This window comes from Phascolarctos cinereus, unplaced genomic scaffold (assembly GCF_003287225.1).
Source record: "Phascolarctos cinereus isolate Bilbo 61053 unplaced genomic scaffold, phaCin_HiC Scaffold_4;HRSCAF=312, whole genome shotgun sequence".
NCBI classification, from domain to species: Eukaryota; Metazoa; Chordata; class Mammalia; order Diprotodontia; family Phascolarctidae; genus Phascolarctos; species Phascolarctos cinereus.
This window is the reverse complement of record NW_027555847.1, coordinates 77,266,690-77,289,800: the sequence shown is the minus strand read 5'-3', so window position 1 is coordinate 77,289,800 and position 23,111 is coordinate 77,266,690. Positions and strand designations below refer to the sequence as shown.

At 39.5% G+C, this 23,111-nt stretch overlaps 1 protein-coding gene across 4 annotated transcripts in view; it reads left to right on the top strand.

Moving 5' to 3' along the window:
• Positions 1–16,262: 16,262 nt before the first annotated feature.
• The window catches only part of CUNH7orf57 (chromosome unknown C7orf57 homolog), a 28,283-nt gene continuing 21,434 nt past the window's right edge, over positions 16,263–23,111 (top strand). The window contains exons 1-3 of one of the 4 annotated variants that reach the window (XM_020977765.2): positions 16,264–16,522; positions 16,732–16,894; positions 17,012–17,075. In XM_020977765.2, the coding sequence (XP_020833424.1) occupies positions 17,021–17,075 (55 nt within the window). In that variant the 5' untranslated portion in view covers positions 16,264–16,522; positions 16,732–16,894; positions 17,012–17,020. Of the gene's footprint in view, positions 16,523–16,675; positions 16,895–17,011; positions 17,076–23,111 lie in introns of all 4 variants that reach the window. The other 3 variants (XM_020977766.2, XM_020977767.2, XM_078152273.1) reach the window with 3 other exon arrangements.

Below are 23,111 nucleotides of genomic sequence, written 5' to 3'. Positions count from 1 at the left end.
TCGGGGGTGAAACAAGGATGTCCATTATCACCACTGTTATTCAATATTGTACTGGAAACCTTAGCTTTAGCAATAAGAGAAGAAAAAGAAATTGAAGGCATTGGAATAGGCAAAGAAGAAACAAAGCTATCATTCTCTGCAGATGGCATGATGATATACTTAGAGCATCCTAGAGAATCAAGTAAAAAACTACTTGAAACAATAAACAACTTTAGCAAAGCTGCAGACTACAAAATAAACCCACATAAATCATCAGCATTTCTATATATTACCAACAAAGCCCAACAGCAAGAGATAGAAAGAGAAATCCCATTTAAACTTACTATAGACATTATAAAATATTTAGGAGTCTACCTCCCGAAACAAACCCAGGAACTCTATGAACACAATTACAAAACACTTTTCACACAAATAAAATCAGATCTAAATAACTGGAAAAACATCAGTTGCTCATGGGTAGGCCGAGCTAATATAATAAAAATTGGCCAACATGATAAAACAGGAAAATGATAAATGTTGGAGAAGATGTGGGAAAATTGGAACACTAATACATTGTTGGTGGAGTTGCGAAATGATCCAGCCATTTTGGAGAACCATTTGGAACTATGCCCAAAGGGCAACAAAAATGTGCATACCCTTTGATCCAGCAATAGCACTTCTAGGGCTCTATCCCCAAAGAGATCAAACAAATGGGAAAAGGACCCACATGTTCAAAAATATTCATAGCAGCTCTTTTTGTGGTGGCAAAGAATTGGAAATTGAGAGGATGCCCATCAACTGGGGAATGGCTGAGCAAGTTGTGGTATATGAATGTAATGGAATACTATTGTGCTATAAGAAATGAGGAACAGGCTGACTTCAGAAAAGCCTGGAAAGACCTATATAGTCTGATGCTGAGTGAAGTGAGCAGAACCAAGAGGACTTTGTACACAATAACAGCCACATTATGCAATGACTAAGAATGTTAAACTGAACCCTTCTCAGCATTATGAGGATCTAAGACATCTCCAGAGGCCTCGGGATGGAAAATGCTGTCCACATCCAAAGAAAGAACTATGGAAGTCCAATCGCTCTCACTTATTTTTACCTTCTGTTGAGTTTTGTTTCATCTTTCTGATGGTTCCTCCTATTGGTTTTAATTTTTACTTACAACTTGACTAATGTGAAAATAGGTTTAATGGGTATATAAATGTAAAGCCTATGTCAGATTGTGCACCGTTTTGGGGAGGGTGGGGGGGGAGGAAAAGGGAGAAAAGTTTTCAACTCAAAAGCATATGGAAAAAACATAAAAAAAAATTAAATTACTTAGGTAATAAAAATAAATAAATAAAAATTTTTAAAAAGAAAGTAAAAAGGTTTGTAAACTCTTGAAGAGTTGTTGGAAAATATTCTCTTCCTCTCTCCTGCATTCCAACTTAGGCCAAGTTGTTGAATGTAGAAGTGAGAAAGATAAGGAGGAAAGGAGGGTGAATCTTTCCCCCTCAGATCAAAGAGAGGCAGGCTAAATAAGCCTTTAACCATTCCCTGCCTTACCTAGAAGAGGAAAGTTTTTGTGTAATAGGACCCAGCCGGAAAGAAATTGAATTCATTCTGGTCGTATTTTAAAAAATATGAAAAATGTAATGCATCACTCCTAATTTAATGCTTTAGATAGGTTAGAATTTATTTTACTATTTGGCACTAAAGTAAGATTAGTAAACAGAAATCTTAAGCAGGCAGCTTAGAGTGAAAGGCTGATAGCCTAATTTAAAAACCAATAGATAAAGTTATGGAGAGATGGAAGGAATTATGTCCACCCACCTTTTGGGCTAGATCCATGGGTGGATTAAATCTAATATGGATCCTGGCTATGGTAAAGATATTGGTTATTGTGAGTTATGATTATTACTGTTCAATTAATTATTGAGCTCCAGAGGTGTCTACCTGGAGGGAAAGTTGATCATACTTTGTCAGCATTGATTCAAATTCCTTAGGCTTGCTTTTTTCTTTCCTGGGCCAAAAAGGAGTAGTTACAATACTGGCCCAGCACATTTTAAACTGACCTGATTACAATAGGTGATTCCAAACTGCTTGTAAAACTTTCACAAGAAAATGTGGACATGAATGGGGAACTGAAATATTGAAGAAATATATGAATTTGGGGATAATATTCCTTTATAAAGGGCCAAGGGTATTGAACTTAGAAATGTATATTTGTATAATTTTAAAAGTACATATTGTTATTTGGCATTAAGAAATTTATTAACTATATGGCCCCCAAGAAAGTTCTATTTACTTTAGTTCACTGTTAGTAAGGGGATGGTGGTGGAATTCATTCCCAGGGATATTACGAAGATCACATGATTGTAAAGATCACATTGTGCTTGGCACAATGCTTGGCATAAAACAATGCTAGCTGAATGTAAACTGTTTTAAGTTAAATATAATTGATTCATATTCGTTAACCTTATGTGGATTTTCTTCAATGTGAAGTTTATGGCAATGGTGAAGAGACAAATGATTCTCTATGTAAGGCAACTTGGGAACACATGCAATTAAAGTAAAGCCACCATAGTGGTAATTAATTGGTTTTGGTTTTAAAGTTTAAATAGATGATAGTTGTATGGCATTGCTGTATTTCTAAAATTTTCCTTTATTGCATAATTTGGTAAACAACTGTATCATCTGTGTTGTGGGAAAAGCAATTTCTCTTATAATCCAAATGTTGTTAGGTAAAAATTGTACTGTAAAAAAAATGATGAATGGGTTAGGAAACTTTTAAGTCATTCTCTTTGACCATGTATTATAATATTTTAAAGTATTATAATTTAAGAAATCATAAAATTTCCAAATTTTGTCTTTATTTAAAGGGAATTTTCAGTTAAAATTGTTTTGCTATCATTTATTAAATTTGTGAGATTATTAACTAAGTTATTTGGAGTTACTGTTTTAATGCTAAAACCTAAAAGGGTTAATTAATTACTGTATGTGGAAAGAAGGGGATAGTGTAAAGCCATATCAGGCTGGTTCTGCCCATTCAAGGGCACCAGTAGCAGCCCCTGTGAGGGCCATGTCAATTCTCTTTATTTTGTAAACTTGCCAAGGTCCCTGGAAACCATCTGTGTGGGCAAGGACATCTTCCCTGAAAAAAGAACTTGTTAGGATTATGCAGTTCCTAAACAATGAACTTGGCTTGCTAAGAATTTGCAAGTGTATAGAAACGATTTCTGATGATTGGGTTTTACACCAGCACATTTTTAAATTTGAGAAGGAAAGATGTAAAGTGAAATCTCTTGTGCATGTGAGTCCTGGTAAATCTTTATTGCTTATTGCAACTCCATGAGAGTAAAATTAACTGTATCTGGTTTTAAGCTGTGATTAGTGAAACTTGCTGTTTTGAGGTAAAAGCCTCTTGGGACTATAACTAATTTTGTTTTGAGTTTGAATTTGGGTATAGTTGTCTGCATTAAATCAGTATCTGAGAGAAAAACCACTCAAAGGAAACATGATCCTGTACTGTAAAGCTGAGGGGAGAGTCTTAGCCTCAACTAGGATGGGATCCTCCTGGCTGTTTCCCCATTGTGTTCGTTTGGAAAACAAGGTTTCCCACCTCACTATTCCTAAGTCTGGCTATGAGGAGAAACAGATACTGCACAATTGGAGAACTGTGACTCTATCTGAATTTAAACAAAGCCAAGGATGTTTTATCCGTCGTATTTGGTATGTCACATGTCTCTGCTCTTTTTCCTTCTATAGTAAGTTTCTATGATCAGAGCAAGCAGTCAGTATAAGATATGAGCTCTTTTGTGTTATCTTACTGGGAAATGTAATAATATTTTTATCTACAACTAGAACATGTGCAGAAATTTATGCAAGCTGCTTAAGACTTACCTTAAGATGTTCCCTTTGTTTAAAAGTATTCTAAGAGCAGTAGTATTTTTCCTGTAATCAGTCTCTTACCGTTACCAATGTGAGATTCTATTACAACACCTTTTGACTAAGGGACTTTGTGATATTTAGGGATTCTGTGATAGCTAGGAATTTAGTTTCTTGATAATACTCTGGAATTTGTGTTACTGAAGGACTTTTGCACCAGCTTAGTAGGATTTTATGAACAAGGGTAGAAATGCATGCAAGCTGTTTAGGGCTCGCTTTGGAGATGTTCCTTAGGCAACGTGAGATCATAGTCACATCTTAAACTGATTATTAGAACTTGCTATTCAAAGACTTAATGGTTAATGACTGACTGCTTCTGAGTAAATACCAAGGAAGGCTGGCTGAGCCACTGATCCATGATGCCAGCAGCCCTGTGAAGGGCAAGTATGAACTGCAGGTGTGATTTCATGGGAAGGTTGAGAGGGCAACTGTTCCACATGTGCTGAGGTGGGACTCTCTTGACTTGATTCCTTAACTGAAACCTGGCAGACTTTAAAGTCTGGCTCAGTGCAGTTTGCAGTTTGACATAACACTCTGCCTGGACTTGACAGGAAGTTGGGGAAATATTGTTCCCTTACTATAAGTTTCTAATCTCTTAGTGGCAAGTTTCTATGATCAGGAGGTTTTGTAAGTATAGTAACAAATTTACTGAAATGATTGATTATGGAATATCTCAGGTAGCTATAGAACTGGGACTAGTGTTCCTGTGTGTGTTCCCATATGAGTTAGGGTCCTTTAATTCTTGGTGATGGTATGGAGACAATTAGGTCAGGGGCTTGTGAGAATGTTATTTTGTTATTTGGTTAATATCATACTTATCTAAAGTTTTGTTACAATTAATAATGTTAAAAGAAGAACGGCTTGTGGTTTATTTTGTAAATGCCATCAAAGGAACATGGCATGACTAAAAGTTTATGATTTTATATGTACTGTGTTAAAAATATATTCATGTATGTACTGGGTTCTGATGTGTTGGCCATGGTCCTAATTTTGAGTTTGTAAAAATGCTCAGGGTTATAAGGATTAGAAATGGTCATTTAAAATTGTGCTAAGGTCACTTTTGTAGGAGAATGGACAGGAAGCTGGCTCCTACAAGAAGAAGAAGATGCTGAGATGCTGTGCTGGAGGTGGCTGGAACAAATACCAAGGACCAGAGCACTTCACTGATGATGTTCCCTGACAGACAGCTGTATAGGAAGACTTTCTGAATCTTAAAGGGACAATTGCACTATTGTTTTCTTTTGGGTCTCTGTATCTGCATTTATAAAGGGGACTGCCCCTTTGATTTGTCAATGCCTAGATTAATCCTTCCCATATTTACTTAAAGGATGATGGTTAAGGGGAAGAATTCAGATGAGAAAGAGAGTAAGGAAGTGAAGGAGGCAATGAGGAAGACATGATAGAAGTTTATCAACAATGGTGAGGGAACTTCAAGGCAGGATAAAAGAATAGGGGGGATTGTGACGGATGGCTCACAGTGAAGTTCCCTCATTAGTATCTCCCTGCTACACTCTTACCTCCCTGCTATGCTCCTATCTCTCTCCTGCACTCTGCCTGAGTGTGAGAGATGGCCTGCAGTGCAGTTCCCACAGGCCTAAGTTTTGTTCTTCCAGAAAGCCTTGAGTTAAGTTTCCATTTTCCCCAATAAGTTTCTATTTCTCCAGTACAAGGTCAGCATGGGTGGGGGAGCTAGGTTGCCTGGTTGCTCCTACTTGCTAGGACACATATGCATCTAGTCCAGACACGGGCATGTTTGCTTCTATTGGGTATTAGCTGCTGCGTTTAGAATGTACGCCCTGAGTACCCAGTCAAAGGAGAAAGGGGAAAGAGAGTGGGAGGGGGCATCGCATTAGGGGATAAAAAGCCAAGGGTGTGGCCCCCAACTCATACTCTCCTAGCCGGCAACGGCGACTAGGGGCAGCAGTACCCTTTCTCATGAGAAAGCAATAAACTTTCTGCTTTCAAGGGATCTAAGTCTTTGTTTTTAATTTGAGTGGGTGGTCTCTGTCCCACACAGATATGCAAGTTTGGAGGCCATGAGAGAGGTTAGGGATGAATAAGCAGATTTGAGAATTATCCACACAGAGTTCCAAACTTCCCTGTTACTGTTGAGGATACTACCATCCTGTAGTCTCCCAGGCTTGCAGCCATGGAGAGATCATTGACTCCCCCCCCCCACCGCCCACACAAAATGTAATGCATGCATTCATAAGGACATTCTGACCTCACTCAGTATGACCACATTCTGACCCTAACTATATGATTTTGTTTTATGTTAGTCTTATCCTTAGCCAGACATGGAAGGGCTGGCCACCCCTCCAGGAACCCAGCATTCCTAAACAGGAATGCTCTCAAGGATGCTTTGAGAGCAGCTTCTTTCCCACAGATCATGTAGTTTTGGCAAAAAGCCTTCTTTTTTCAGAAGGAATTACTAAAGGCAGGTAGTCTTGAGCCATCTTCAGAGTCTCCCCTGTGGTATGGATGCATAGCCCAGGACCTTCCCATGGGGACTCTGGAGATTGACTCAGGACTCCCCAGCAACATGATCCAGATGGAGATGATCCCCTGATGGTGATGATTTGTTACTGATTGAGACTTACGTTAACTATTGAGACTTATATTATTATATTATTATTGCTTACTTACTGAGATTTATACTATCACTTACTTACCTTTAATATTGTTTTAATAATAAATGTTTATTGTATACATACATATATCTATCACACCTGAGACTCTGTCATTTCTGAACCAATCTAAACCGAAACTAAATTAAGCTGCAGCAAATAAAGTTGCTTCGCAACACACACACACACACACACACACACACACACACACACACACACACACACACACCCCAACCATATCCAGTCTATTGCCAAGGTCTGTCAATTTTATCTTCATAATATCTCTAACATACTACCTTCTTTCCTCTCAGATGCAGGTTTTCATCTCCTCACATCTGGACTATTGTAATAGCCTGCTAGTGGTCTTCCAGGGTGAAGTAGTCTCTCCTTATTCCAATCCATCATTCACTCAGCTGTCAGAGTGATCTTCCTAAAGCACAGGTCTGACCATGTAACCCCTCAACACATACACTCAGTAAACTGCAGTGGTCCCCCACTCCCTTCAGAACCAAATATAAAACCTTCTGTTTGACTTTTACAGCCCTTCAAAACCCTCCCTACTACTTTTCCAGTCTTCTTACATCTTTCCCCATCCCCCTGCAAGTAATCTTCAATCCAATGACACTGGCCTTGTTCCCCAAACAAAACACTATATCTCTTGAATGAGCATTTTCACTGGCTACCTCCCATACCTGGAATGCTCTCCTTCCCTTATCTCCACCTTTTAGCTTTTCTGGTTTCCTTCAAGTCCCAACTAAAATCATGCCTTCCACAGGAAACCTTTCCTAACCTCCTCTTAATTTTTTTTAATAATTTACTTATTTTCAGTTTTTAACATTCAGTTCCATTAGATTCTGAGTTTTAAATTTTCTCCCCTCCTCGTCCCCTCTCCCCAAGACGGCAGGCAATCTGATATAGGCTCTGCTTATACATTCATATTAAACATATTTTCACACTAGTCATGTTGTAAAGAAGAATTAGAACTAATGGGAGGAACCATGAGAAAGAAGAAACAAAACAAAACAATGAAAGAAAAGGAGAGCAAATAGTATGCTTCCATCTGCATTCAGACTCCAAAATTCTTTCTCTAGATGTGGATAGCATTTTCCATTGCGAGTCTTTTGGAGTTGTCTTAAATCCTTGCATTGCTGAGAAGAGCTAAGACTACCAAAGTCAGTCAACGCACAATGTGGCTGTTACTGTGTACAATGTTCTCCTGGGTCTTCTCACTTCACTCAGCATCAGTTCATATAAATCTTTCCAGGTTTCTCTTAAGTCCACCTGGAGAACAATTTGGAACTATGCCCAAAGGGTTATAAAAATGTGCATACCCTTTGATCCAGCAATAGCAATTCTAGGGCTATATCCCAAAGAGATCATACAAATGGGAAAAGGAACCACATGTATAAAAATATTCATAGCAGCTTTTTTTGTGGTAGCGAAGAATTGGAAATTAAGAGGATGTCCATCAATTGGGGAATGGCTGAGCAAGTTGTGGTATATGAATATAATGGAATACTATTGTGCTATAAGAAATGATGAACAGGCTGACTTCAGAAAAACCTGGAAAGACTTGTATGGTCTGATGCTGAGTGAAGCGAGCAGAACCAAGAGAACGTTGTATACAATAACAGCCACATTGTGCAATGACTAATATTGATAAACTTAACCCTTCTCAGCAATACAGGGATCTAAGACATCTCCAGAGGTCTTGTGATGGAAAATGCTATCCACATCCAAAGAAAGAACTATGGAACTTGAACTGCTTTTTTTTTCCTCTTCTGTTGAGTTTTGTTTCCTCTTTCTGATGGTTCCTCCTATTGGTTTTAATTTTTACTTACAACATCACTAATGTGAAAATATGTTTAACAGGAATGTAAATGTATAGCCTATATCAGATTGTGCCCCATCTTGGGGAGGGTGGTGGGGGAAGAAGGGGGAGAAAAAATTTTAAACTCAAAAGCATATGGAAGTGATTGTTGATAAATCAAAATAAATTAATAAAATAAACCAAATACATTCAGGTCTCCCTAATGCTTAAAAACAAAATTAAAAAAATCCTTTCCTTGACCCTTCTATCACATTCAGAAATTATCCCATCTTTCTCCTCCCTGCAGAACTTCGTGAAAGAAAATGCCTCTTAATCAATGCCTCAACAATGCCCATCAATTGGGGAATGGCTGAGCAAGTTGTGGTATATGAATGTAATGGAACACTATTGTGCTATAAGAAATGATTAACAGGCTGACTTCAGAAAAACCTGGAAAGACCTATATGGTCGGATGCTGAGTGAAGTGAGCAGAACCAAGAGGACTTTGTGCACAACAACAGCCACGTTATGCAATGACTAAGATTGTTAAACTGAACCCTTCTGAGCATTACGAGGATCTAAGACATCTCCAGAGGCCTTGGGATGGAAAATGCTGTCCATATCCAAAGAAAGAACTATGGAAGTCGAATCGCTATCATTTATTTTTACCTTCTGTTGAGTTTTGTTTCCTCTTTCTGATGGTTCCTCCTATTGGCTTTAATCTTTACTTAAAACTTCACTAATGTGAAAATATGTTTAATAGGAATGTAAATGTAAAGCCTATATCAGATTGTGCGCCATCTTGGGGAGGGTGGGGGCGAGGAACGGGGAGAAAAAATTTCAACTCAAAAGCATATGGAAGTGATTGTTGGTAAATCAAAATAAATTAATAAAATTTTTTAAAAAAGAAAAAAAATCAATGCCTCAACACTTAGTTTTCTAAGTCATCTTACACCTTACAGTTCCACTATTCCCATATCTTCTGAGATCCAGAGACCTGATCCTTGCTTTTGCTTTCACTAAACACTCCATCTCTCTATCATGGGTGTTTTTACTTGCTGTTCCCCTCTACATGGGCCTCTCTTCCTCATCTCATTCTAGTAGCTTCTCTGGCTTTCTTCAAATATGTGCTCAAGTTCCGCCTTCTGCATGAAGCCTTTCCCAATACCTCTTTATGCTAGAGCTTTCCCTCTGTTGATTATCTCCAATTTATCTTTATAAATCTTGTCTGCATATAGTTGTTTGCATGTCAGCTCCCCCATTAGACAGCACCTTTAGAACGGTAGCTGTCTTTTGTCTTTCTTTGTATCCCCAGTTCTTAGCACAGTGCTTGGCAAATAATAGGTTCTTATTAAGAACCTCCAAGTAGTTATTAAATGTTTATTGACTGATATGCCTCAGTTTCCTCAACTGTAAAACAAATAGGTTGGGCTAGCTGAGACCTATGGTTCCTTCCAACTCTAAGATTCCACATTTTCTCTTCAACCCCTTGTAATCAGAATTCTGTCTATATAATATGCTACTGAAACTGGTCTTATCAAACATATCAGATTGACTAAACCCATCAGCTTTTGTTTTCAGTCCTCATCTTCTCCGAAAGCTTTATAATTGCTGACTACCCACTTCCTATTGGATATCATGCCTCCATTTGCTTCAGAAGCATCACACTCTCCTGCTTCTCCTTTTATTTCTCCTAAATCTCTCTACCTAGATGGCCCACTGGAACCTCAAATGCAGTATGTTTTCTCTGAAACAACAGCTTCTCCTTCTGATGGTACTGTTTCTTTCTGTAGCTTCAATCATTCACTCTGTCTCCTGGGTTTATGACCCTGAGGTTCTTTTAACTAAACCTTCCCTCTCGCACATCTTTTACATTTAAATTCTATTAATTTCACCTCCACAAAATTCCTTGCATATATCTCTTCCTTATTCCAACTATCACCACACTTGTATAGGGCTTCATTTTTCACTTTCCTGGACTGTTTATGGTATAAAATAAATACTTTCTCAGTAATTTATTTCAATGGACCTGGGTTCTAATAAATGTTGGTATATTCTCCAATACAGATCACAAGCTTATCTTTCTCATAAGACTGTTTATATATGTGTGTGTGGGGGTGTATACATACATACATATATATATATATATATATATACACACACATATATATATACACCCCCACACACACACAATGTGTGTATGTATATGTGTATTATACATACATACATACATATAAAAGGAACAGTAGGGGTATCTCCTTGTTATTCCTTGTTCTTGCTATATGACCAGCCTGTCATTTTTTTTTCCAGGCAAATATCTGATGACATCAGTAATTTAAATTTTAGTAAATCTTATGAAATATGTTTTAGACACAGAACTGCGAAAGCCTTGACTTACATTTCTATGTAGTATGCCCACCTTATACAGTCACATATAAAATCAGAGGATTTAAGGGTTAGGAGGAACTTTTATAGATTACTTAGTTGGACCACTTCATTTTAATTTGATTATCATATATAGCTTCTTATAAAAGATACATCATTAACTGAACCTAGTAGTCTCTTTGCTAGAAATATATTCAGTTAGAACACATTCACCAGTGCTGTAAGTGGGCAGAGCATTTATTTGTTTACTATATGCCAAGTACTATATGTGCTAGGGATAAAGATACAAATGATGGTCCCTAGTCTCAAGATGATCGCATTCTAACAGAGGAAGACAACACATAAAGGAAAGCTGGGGATGAGAGGGTAGTTAGTGGTCATTCCTGAAGGGAAAGGCAGATGATGGGAGAGTCAGAAGAGTCTGGAGGACTAGTTGACTTGGGAGTGAAGAATATGCCTTTAAATTATGACCTGGAAACAGGTTCACAATTCCTATAACCCTTTTGCGGGAGGCTTGTGATGTCAAAGAGCCTGGAAAACTTAAAGATTTCTCACTTCTCTAACTCATAGCCCCCCCACTTAAACAAGGCTTAAACAAGACAGGAAGACCACTGGAATTTTCTTTGCTTGGCAGGAAACACAGTTCTTCCTGTACCACAGTGTGTGATGCCAGACTAAGGACTTCCTCACACTAAGGTTATTCTTCCTTTGCCATCATTCTGGGTGACCTCTGGTCTAATGTCTCCTGCTTGTCCTGGTCTGTTACATGGTTCTCCCCTTATTCCTTTCTATAAAACTGTTTTTTCTTTCAGTCTCCTTTGCTAAACCTTTATACCAGTCCCATTCCCTAACTGTGGACTTCCCCCAAATCTCTGTCCTGAGCCCTCTTCTCTCTAGCCTTCACAATCTCTCTGTGATCTCATAAATTCAATGACCCTTACAAAGACGATTCTCAAATCTATATATCCAGCCCTAACTCTTCCTTGAACTCCAGTCATATACCTATCACTGACGGCCTGCTACTGAATATCTCCATCTCAGTGTCCCAAAGGCATTTCAAACTCAACCTGTCTAAAAAATAATTATTCATTATAATTTTTCATTATTCCCTCCCTCCCATAATTCTGCCCCTTCTCTAAACTACACTGTTTCTATTGAGGGCATCACCATCCTTGCAGTTACCTAGGTTCACAATCTTTGAATCACCCTTTCTCTTTCCTCAACCCCTACTATAGCCAATCAATTGCCAAGTTTTCTTGAATTATTGTAGACCAAGTTCGAGATTTTAAATTCAATAAGCACTCCCAGACCATGAAATCCAATTAAAAAACATTTTACTGTTTAAAAGTCAAAAGAATACACTTAAAAAACATATAAAATAAGAATAAAACACTACTTAGCTCTTCCTACAGTCATCAACACAATCAGGAAGTCAAAAACATTAAGGTGAAGTTTGGCTTAATTTGTCTTTATATTTCAAAAAGCAGAACCTTGCCTACTTCTTAAAGGGCCTGTCTAGTTCCCCTGTGGCTAGTATATGAAGAGATAGGTGGAGTAGCCAGGGAGAAAGGAAGTTCAGAGAAGCCACGGAGTATTGGTAAAAAGGAACTTGCAGGGAGGGTGGTTACACTCAGAAATTTTAAGACAGTCTAGTCATTCCTCCCAACAGCTATCATCCAGTGCCCCACTTGCTGTCTGCATACCTCCTACCTCATGAATGTATCTCCACAGCCCTCATATCTACATCTTTCATTTCACTCACACCAAGTTCAGGCCTACATCAGGCCTTCTTGATTGGACCACTGCAAATATCTTCCAGTTGGGTCTCGTTGTTACCCATCATGTCATTCTCTAATCCATTCCCCACATAGCTGTCAAAACCTTCTTGTAACAGTCTGAACATATCACTTCCCTGCTCAAAAATCTTCAATGGCTCCCTATTGCCTCTGGAATAAAATATACATTCAGCCTGGCATTTTAATGCCTCTCACACTTTGGATCACCCCTATTCTCCTATACTTATTTCATTCTACTCCCCTTCACTCTATACTTGCTAACCTGGCCTACCTGCTGTTCCCCAAATTCAGAATTGCATCCTCTGCTTGTGTCCTTTGCACAGATGGCATTCCATTCCTAGAATGCACTTGCTTCTTATCTCTAAGTGGGATTGAGACCACCTACCCAAAATAAAATTCAGAGGTTTTTCTCAGTAGAAACAGAAGTTTTATTCACAAGTCTCGCGTGAGAATTGGGCATCACCTATCCAGGGTGGACTGGAGTATGGAGGCAAGACACAACAGCAAGCAACCAGTTACATACCCTTAGAGAAACCACTCCAAGAAACCCCCCTCCCCACTTGTTTACCTCAATCTCTTTATCCTCCATTGGTTGAAGCAAGAGACCTTACAATCTGTATTTAGAATCCAACAGATACATTTTACCCAAAACAAGCTTGGAAGCTCCCCACTTGTTTACCTCAATCTCTTTATCCTCCATTGGTTGAAGCAAGAGACCTTACAATCTGTATTTAGAATCCAACAGATACATTCTACCCAAAACAAGCTTGGAAGCTGGCAGGTTGACTTATTTGGCAAAGATAAGGCTGGGGTAGTGGTTACAAAACAAGGGAGGGGGTGGGCAGCTGGTATATGACCCTATTATATGATTTACAGGAAAACGAAACTTAGGCCCAGCTAATGCTAAAACCTTATGACATTCTTGGAGCATAGCTTCCATTTTATATGAGAAACTTTCAGTTGTCCCATACGTGTCTACCTCTTAGAATCTTTAGTTTTCATCAAGGTTCTGTTCAGATCTCACCACTCACAAGAAGCCTTTCATAATTCTCCTAGTAATTAGTCTCCTCTCCTGCTCAAATTATCTATTTACTTATATGTTTTATTCCTCAGTAGAATATAAACTTCCTGAATAAAGTACTAATGAGCTACCTAAACGAAACTAAAACTAATAAAGTTTGCCCTTTTTGTCTGGGAATCCCAAAGCCTAACATATTGCTCACAATAGGCACTTTAATACATGCTTGTTTAATTGAATTGGCCTTATAAAAGCTTACTTAGAGAGTATATTTCCTATGGTTCACTGACTTCAAGAGAGTCTCTGGCACCAACTTCAGATCAAATAAAATGACTACAAATTATGATGTGCTTTCTCCTTTTGATTCATGTTTAATTTGAAGAAAATCTGATACTTAAACTATCCTATAAATCACCTCAATTTATCCCTAATATAGGTGGTATGTATTGCATAATTTCTTAATAATCAAGCATTTGTGTACCAGGTACTAGGGACAGAAAGACAAAAAGCCCTTGTCTTCAAGAACCTTCTGTTTTTGAGAGGGAGATAATATATGTGATAATGAGGGCAGCATGTACTGCCTGAGGGACAAGACGAGGGAACAGAAAGGCTAAAAGTATGTAAACTAAGCTTTGAACAAAACTAGAAAGTAAGAGATGGATATGTGGAGGAGAGTGTACTCTTAAGTATAAAGGACAGCTAAGCTAAAAAACAAGGGCTAAGGGCCAGCGAAACAGTGTTGAGTATGAGGCACACCAAGTCAGTCACAAACACTAGAATACATGATGGAGAGTAATGTATAAAAAGGCTGTAGGCTAGGGGCAGGTTGTAAAAGGTTTTAGTTACTAAAGAGTTTGTATTTTGTTCTAGAGATAATAGGGAACCGAAAGGGTATAATGAAGACTATTTAGTTAGTAGGCTAGCATAATTATAATAGCCCAGAATTTGGACTTCAGCTGTAGCCCTGTGAGTTGAGAAAAGGAGATGTAAAAGAAGTTGTAGACACCTTAGTAGGCTTGGCAAATGACTAAGTGTATGGGGTGAGGAGTTAAACACACCTCTGAGACTGAGAATCTGGGCAACTAAGAAAGACTTAAGTGTACAGATAGGATTACTATAATAATATGGCAAGACTTTCAACAACTCCTACTAGTTAATGGTATCTATCTAGCGGTAAGGGTGGGAAGGAAAATGTGCTCTTCCAAGTCCTTCAGCATACTAATTCCCTCTGGGAGTATCTTTTATTTATGGTTCTTTTTTAAAGGCAATTGGGATTAAGTGACTTGCCCAGGGTCACACAGCTAGTAAGTGCCAAGTGTTTGGTCTGAGACCACATTTGAACTCAGGTACTCCTGACTTCAGGGCCAGTGTTCTGTCCACTGCAAGCTGCCCCGGAATATCTTTTATTTAGAGACAGAAGGGGTAAAAGATTCAGAATAAGCTAGCTACATTTTATTATGAGTACATGCAAAAATTAAAATTAATATACAAGGTACTTTGAGTTATGTAAAAGTTTAGAAATATTCTCTTATCACTAAACAACTTGATGGACTATTTTGATCATTGAAGAATTTAAAGAGAAAAGCAGGAGGCTGAGTTTCCCTATCTTCATTTGTCTAATAGATTTAACAACAGTGGGTTAGATCTGAAATTCTGGCCAAATGTAATTTTGATTAGGTTTTTCCTCAATTCATAGCATGTGCGTGTTGAGAGAGAGAGAGACAGACAGACAGACAGGACTGAGAATGGTCAAGATTTGGGGCAGAGAGAGAGACAGACAGAGAGGGAGACAGCCAGAAAGGACTGAGAATGGTCAAGATTTGGGGCTGAGAGCCGATGGCAGCTCATCTTGGTGGAGACAGATGTTTAAGCCTGTCCTGGGCCTGTAAAGCTTCTGCCTCTCCTGGATGGCCTCAGGCAGGGACCTAGGCGGAATCTGCGGGTTTCTATCAGTCAGCAAATACAAATGCAAGGGAACAGCCCAGCACTGGGCAGAGTAACTAGGAGTCAAGAAGTATTTACTTTATTAAATGCCTTCTACCTACCTACAAGCCAAGCAGCCTAGACCCTTTCTTTCCCCAAAGTGTCGTGCAGTGGAAAGAGCTTTGAGGTCAGAGGACCTGAGTTCCAATCCAGCCTCCGCCACTGCCTATACGACCTTGGAAAAGTCACTTGACCTCTCTGGGCCTTCTCTCTGGTTTCTTCATCTGTACAAAAACGCTAGTTGACAAGAGAGCCCCCGAGATCCTGTCTCGGTCAAAATTTATGACACCGCGACCTGCCTGGACCAGTCACAAAACTCACTGCGGGAAAATAAAAGAAGCAAAAGCAGCCGCACACAGCGCCCGCAAAAGGCAGCTTCCTCAACAGCATTCCTCAACCCCAAACGCCAAGGCACCCACCGCCCGGATTCCGGGGCGGCCCCGCCCCCTCCGCGCGCACCACCCCCACGGCAACCTCTCCCCTCCCCCACCAAGGGTAGAGCACCCCCCCAACCTGTGCACAGCCCGCAGCCCCCTCCCCACAGCCTCCCCCGCTGCCTTTGCGCGCTTCCCCACACCCCCGCCACGGGCAGCCCCCTCCCCCGCCCCAGCCTCCCCACCGTGCTCCCCTGCCCCCTCCGCGCGCAGGGCCCCCCCCCAGCCTACCTCCTTGCTCCCCCGACCCCTCCCCGCGCACCGCCCTCCTCCAGCTCCCGCTCCCGTGATTGGCGCGGGCGCCTCTGGGCGCCCGCGTGCAGCCTTGGCTGGGTTTTAAAGTTTCGGTTGCCCAGCGACGCCGGGTTGTTGTCGAGCTTGGGGTTGCCACGCCGGTTTTTCCTGCGGTCGCGCCCTGCTCCTCATCCCGGCTCCCTCCTGGGCCGTCTTCAGCCTCCCAGCTACCCCGGGCCAGGAGTACAGTACGCCGTCCCCCAGCCCCAGCCTCGCCCGGACGGACGCTCGGCCCGGAGCCCGAGTGAGACGGACTAAAGGTGCGAGGGAGAAGTGGCCAGACCTGGGGGAGGGACGTGGCCTCAGGGCGCCCCTGGGGCCGGGGGAGGGGGGAGGGGCGCGGGGTGAGCTTGCGGGGCTGGAGAGCAATTCAAGGGAATGAGTTTTAGGGACCGCCCCTCCCCTCCCCCCAGATCGGCAAGCACCCGGAGGTGGGCTGTCCTTTCTGTAGTTCACTTGCTCTTCGTAGTATGTGTTGGGCGCTTATTTGCACGGACTTGCATGGACTGCATCCTGTGTGGAACCCGAGAGAAGCAGGGAACTGAAGAAGGCGAGCGGCAGGGCGAGAACCCGGACCCTTTTCTAGCCTTTAATGCATCGGTCAGAAGAATTGTGCTCGTTTGCTTACCTTGGTAAACTAATTATCCCAATACATTGTTGATTCTCTTAGTAAAATAACACTATCCTCTAAAAAGATAATTATAAGAATGAAGTGTTGATTGTGTTCTTTTAAAAAACAATGCCTACAGATCTCCAAAATGAGAAATACTAGCAAGGACCTTACGCTACCTACCAGTCGCTATGCCCCTTGTGGTAAGTATGGCCATTTGGTCTTTGTAATAATTTCCAAAGAGAAAGTTATAGATTGGACCCCAAGTTCCCCGACCTAATCCACTGTAGTTCAGAATTATTTCATTCAGAAATTGTAGCTATCACACATTTTCAGAAAGAAAAAAAAATCACCCTCTCAAAGAGGCTGGGGACGTTTTCTTTATCTCAGTAGTTACACAGATGAGAAATGAGAAAGGAATGTCAACAGATTTTAAACAGTTGTCTTATTCTAACAAAAGAAGAGCGAGGTCACCCCAAAGTACAGTAGTGTATCAAAGGTTGTTTACTAGATCGTTCGAGTTTCTTTGATTTTTTTTTTCCGAAGAGAATCATACCTCTAGAGCTGGAAAGGTCCTTAGAGATAATATAGTGCAACCTCCCCATTTTTCAGCTGAGAAAACTGAGTTCCAGAGACATTAATCCACCCTGTGTAGTCCTTACTACACAGATAGCGTAAACTCAGCTTTTGTATCTACAGTCTTGGTTATACCGTGCAGCCTTCCTATCATTTAATATATTTCTATTCCACCTCTGTTCATATGCTATATACCATGTTTATATGAGAATAGCTCACATTTATGTATAATTTTACAATTTATAAAGTGCTTTTCTCACAACTATTCTGTAAAGTTTGGAGTACAAGTAGCAGTATCCTCATTTTACAGAGGAAACTGAGCCCCAAAGAAGTTTAATTGGCCAGTAGTCTCACAGAGTAGCTCAAACTATTGGAATAATGGACAGTTATATAGTACTTTAACAACCTTGTGAGTTGTTATATACCACAAGCATTTTTTGAGCACCTTTTATGTAATAGACACTGTTCTAAGTGATGGATGTACAAGCTTAGGTATTATCTCCATTTTATAGATGGAGAAACGAAACTTCATGGAGGTAAATGAAATTGCCTGCGCTCACATAGAACAGTTGAAGTCATGGACTTATTTAATGATTTCCCATTCTTCTAACAATTGTGTTGATTGGTATCTGTAATTTCTAATGGGGTTGGACAGTTGGGAGGGGGGAGAGAACAAGTGAAATGGTTTTCTTTACTCTTTTCCTCAACTTTTAACTACAACTCTCACTTCTAATAGAGAGAGGAAAGAGAAGAAAATAAGGGAAAGACTGACTGGAAGTAGGAAAGGAAAGAGGACAAGGAGGAAGAGGTGATAGAGAAATGATAGAACGCGTTCTGGAACAGTTTTCTTTTTTTGTTTAATTAATTTGTTTTGATTTATCAGCAATCACTTCCATATGCTTTTGAGTTGAAAAGTTTTCTCCCCCTTCCTCTCCTCCACGCTCCCCAAGATGGCACAGAATCTGATATAGGCTTTACATTTACATACCCATTAAACGTATTTTCACATTAGTCAAGTTGTAAGTAAAAATTAAAACCAATAGGAGGAACCATCAGAAAGATGAAACAAAACTCAACAGAAGGTGATAGTGATTTGACTTCCATAGTTCTTTCTTTGGATGTGGACAGCATTTTCTATCCCAAGGCCTCTGGAGATGTCTTAGATCCTCGTAATGCTCAGAAGGGTTCAGTTTAACAATCTTAGTCATTGCATAACATGGCTGTTGTTGTGCACAAAGTCCTCTTGGTTCTGCTCACTTCATTCAGCATCCGACCATATGGGTCTTTCCAGGTTTTTCTGAAGTCAGCCTGTTCCTCATTTCTTATAGCACAATAGTATTCCATTACATTCACATACCACAACTTGCTCAGCCATTCCCCAATTGATGGGCATCCTCTCAATTTCCAATTCTTTGCCACCACAAAAAGAGCTGCTATGAATATTTTTGTACATGTGGATCCTTTTCCCATTTGTTTGATCTCTTTGGGATAGAGCCCTAGAAGTGCTATTGCTGGATCAAAGGGCATGCACATTTTTGTAGCCCTTTGGTGGAACAGTTTTCTTTGGCTGTCTTGTATCTGTCTATCCCTTATTTTCCTATGTCTTGGCATTATACCAGTTCAGGCCCTTGGTATTTCACACAGTCAAACCTGAAAGAGAGCTAAAGTCAGACTCACTTTATGAATGAAAAAATTGAGGCCCAGACAAAGTAGGTGATTTATCCAGTTAGTCAAAGAGAGGCTGTCCCTGGAACTCATATCATCTGACTCACAGGCTGATGGTAGACTGTATTGCCACCAGTAGCCCTAGATTACTGTAAGATCCTCTAGTTTCTCTTTGATGCAATATGTCTTTTCTGTCTAGAAGGGGGAGGGAGAGCAGCTTCAGAAAAATAGCAGATTCTTTTTTAAAAATAACCAAATATATCAGAATTTTTCCTAACCAGTTAGTATAGGAAACACCCAGTGATGAAATTCTCACTACTAATTCAGATTGGCACCTGCTCTTTGTTTCTGTATTCTCAAGAGGTAAAGTAATTTGCCCAAGGTCACATAACCAATATATATCAGAAGTGGAACTCAATTCAGATCTTCCTGACCGTGAAAGAAGTTCTATCCACTGTGCTATGCTAGCTTCCATGTGCCTTGTGGCAAACTCATGGTGCTGAATAAAAACTCTGATATTGTTAATTTCAGAATTCTTTGAGTTTCTCATCTCTGCTAGATAAAATCAGAATTCCCTAGCCTGGAATTCTTAGCCATAGCCTTTATGCCCTGACTCCAAACTGCCTTTCTGAGGCTTGTCTCTCAGTTGTACCCTAATCCTACCCTGTGTTAAAGCCAAGCTACACTACTCACTAACACACTCTCCCTTCTCATCCTGTAGCGGCCAGTATCTTCTGACTTTCACGACTTTGTTCATACCATACTGGGAGTATCCTCCTCTGGCATTTTTGTCTGCTAAAATCTTAGTCGTCTTTGAAGGCTTACCTTCAGTACCATCAACTTATCTGTGTGTATCCACCCCGTACTCCATCTTTAAAAAAAAAAAAGGCAAGAATGTAATTTCTCCCTTCCTCCCTCTTCCCCATAGCACTTTGTGTCCCTCTTTTGGTGGTTATCATTTTCTGCCTTGTATTACAGTTTTTTATGTATGAACTTGTCTTATCTCACTACTACAAATTCCTGGAAGGTTGTATATATCCTCTTTGTCTTTATTTCCTAAAAAGACCCAGCAGAATAACTTTCACATAGTAGTTATTCAACACATATTTATTGAATTATTAAATTAGAAAGAAAATGAAATATTTTCCATTCCTCATTAAGTTCTTATTTTATAAGTGTTACAAATGATACTGTTATAATGGTAGAAGACAGAAAATGTATGAGTGATTACAGTTGAGTGCAAAGAACACTGAACCAGGATTCAGGACACTTGGATTCTAGCGCCACCTAGACCTTGCCTCACCTTTGGAAGGTCTTTTAATGTCTCTGGGCCGTGTCCGTAAAATAGAAAAAAACGTGACTTTCCCTGTGTGAAGAGACATGCATCAGGACACAGTGCCACCTTAATCCTAGTGCTGTGAGACCTTGCATGTCCTTGGACAATGCACTTAACTTCTCTTGCCTTAAATTCCTCGATTGTAAAATGAGGGGTAGGCTTCGTAATGTGTAAGGATCCGTCCAGCTCCAGAGCTATGGTTTCTCTGAAAAAAATCTAAGAAATCTTTGACCCAACAAGCAACTTTTAGTAGCCTACTGTAATTTTAGATGACTTCAGTTTTTAAAATATCGTACAAAAATTTGTTGATTTCCCTTTTCAAGACCCTAGGTGCTATGGTTGTGTAAAATTCGATTAAGTAGCTTAAGAACTTGTGCTTAATAAATGTTTCTTAAATTAATAAAGAACATGTAGCACATGGGTAAAGGATAGATTACTTACTGTGTTTGGTGATAGGGGTGAATGATTTAAAGAGGTTGTCCCAAAAGCTTTTGCACTTTTAAGCTTTAATAGTTACTAAATATATCATTGTATGTATGACTAAGTACATGTAATTAGTAAACACATTACATTATCTTATGTATCATCTCAACCACACTCTTCTAGTGCCCTTTGTGGTCAATAGGACTTATAACAGGTTCAAAGTGAAACAAAGTAAAGCTGCCTCTAATGAAATCCTTGCTCCAGGTCTGATTAGTATGGTGTTCATGAGCTAGCTGTTTTCTACACTTGAAATTGATTTCTTCTTTTGTTTTTAAGAATCATATAAATTGGGAGGAAGAAGGAGAAGGCTTGAACTTTCTGAAATTGGTTTTATTGATCTCTTCTGGAATTATCTCTTTAGGAATAAGTTTCTCATCTCACCAGAAAAATCCTTCTTGACTAGTTAGGTTCTTCCCTCCAAACTACATTATTCTTGTCTTAAATGTTTGTGACACGCGCATCGTCAGGTTTGAAAGTGAAAGTTAACCACTGAAATAAAATGCTCTTCTCTAAGGAGAAGATAAATGGAAACTTTCTGTCCTCTTTTGATCAATTATCAATCAAGGTAGAATAAGTTTTTATTGATTGATTAAGCACTTATGTGACAAGTGTGTCCTAGGTTCTGGAGGGGATAAATACAAAAAAAAAAAGAAAGAAAGAAAAGAAAAAAAGAAACATTCTCTACTCTCTAGCTTACAACAATATGCTCAGCAAGTGATCTTCCAGCTTTTGCTTGAAGACCTCCAGTGAGGACGATATCTCTTAAGGCAGCCCAGTACGATTTTGAAGACCTTTAATTGTTAGGAGCCTTCTCTTTACACAAGAAAATTACATTTTCTTCTTTATAATTTCTACCTATTATTTTTAGTTCTAGCCTCTGGGTTCAAACAAAACAAGTATATTGTGACAGTTCTCCAAATACAGTAAATAACTTGTAGAAAACTCACTTTCCCCTTAAGTTTCCTTATGAAAAACCAACAGTTTGTTGTGTCTCCCAACACATACTGCAAGTCAGAAATTACCTTCATTTTAATTCTTAACTTTAATCTCTTTGCCCTTCCTTCCCTCTTTCCCTATCCCCTCTAATCCCTCCAATTACCACACTCCAACCCAAAGAAAAAGAATGAGAGCGTCCCTCAGCCTCACCTACCATTTCTTTGCAGATCTCTGAGTTTTAACCTGTTGAATTAAAGTAATTCAGTTAATAAGTATTTGTTATGTACCTACAATGAGCCAAACACTCTGCTAGGCACTGGGGATAGATGCACAGAGGACAACAATCGCCATTTACAGGGAGCTTACATTCTAATGAGAGAGAAAATAAATACATCCAAAATAATTATAGTCAATAATAATAAAAGCTAACATTTATACAGTGTCTATTACGTGCCAGTCACTGTGCTACGAGTTTTTACAATTATTGTCTCATTTGGTCCTCACAAAAACCCTGGGAGATAGGTGCTTTTATTATCCCTATTTTACAGGTGAGGAAACTAAGGCAAACGGAGGTGAGACTTGCCCAGGCTCACACAGCTAGGATACATCTAAGGCTGGATCTGACCACTGTGCCACCTAGTTGCTCCCAGGAACAGAATTTAGATAACTTTTTTGCTTTTCCTCATTTTACAAATTAGAAAACTGAGGCCTAGAGAGCAAAAGGTGGTTTGTCCATTTGATCTTGGTCTTGAACAGTTAGTAGGATTTCAGAAGGTAGAAATGTTAAGGGGAGGATATTCTGGTCAGGAAATAGCCTGAGAAAAGGCAAAAAATTGGGGCAGCTAAGTGGCTGGGTGAATAGAGCACCGGCCCTGAAGTCAGGAGGACCTTAAACCCAGCTGCCTTTAAAAAAAAAAGGCAGAAAATTTAGGGACATCTTGTATGAACAGCATACAGTGCCATTTTGGCTAAAACTATAAGGTACTTGTAGAGGATTAGGAAGAGATATTTAGGCTATTAATTCTGTTCTAGTATTTTCTATTTAAATGTCCTTAAAATAGAAGTTTTTCAAATCTCAGATGACCTATAGACCCAGATCTTCTCTGGGTGTAAGTACATATTAAGTAAGTGAAAGAAACCTTGAAGAGCATCATAATGCTTTTAGTTATATGCTATTATAAGATAAGATAATGTTTTTAAGGATGTATCCTATATATAACTTGTGGTTCATTTATATTCTTAC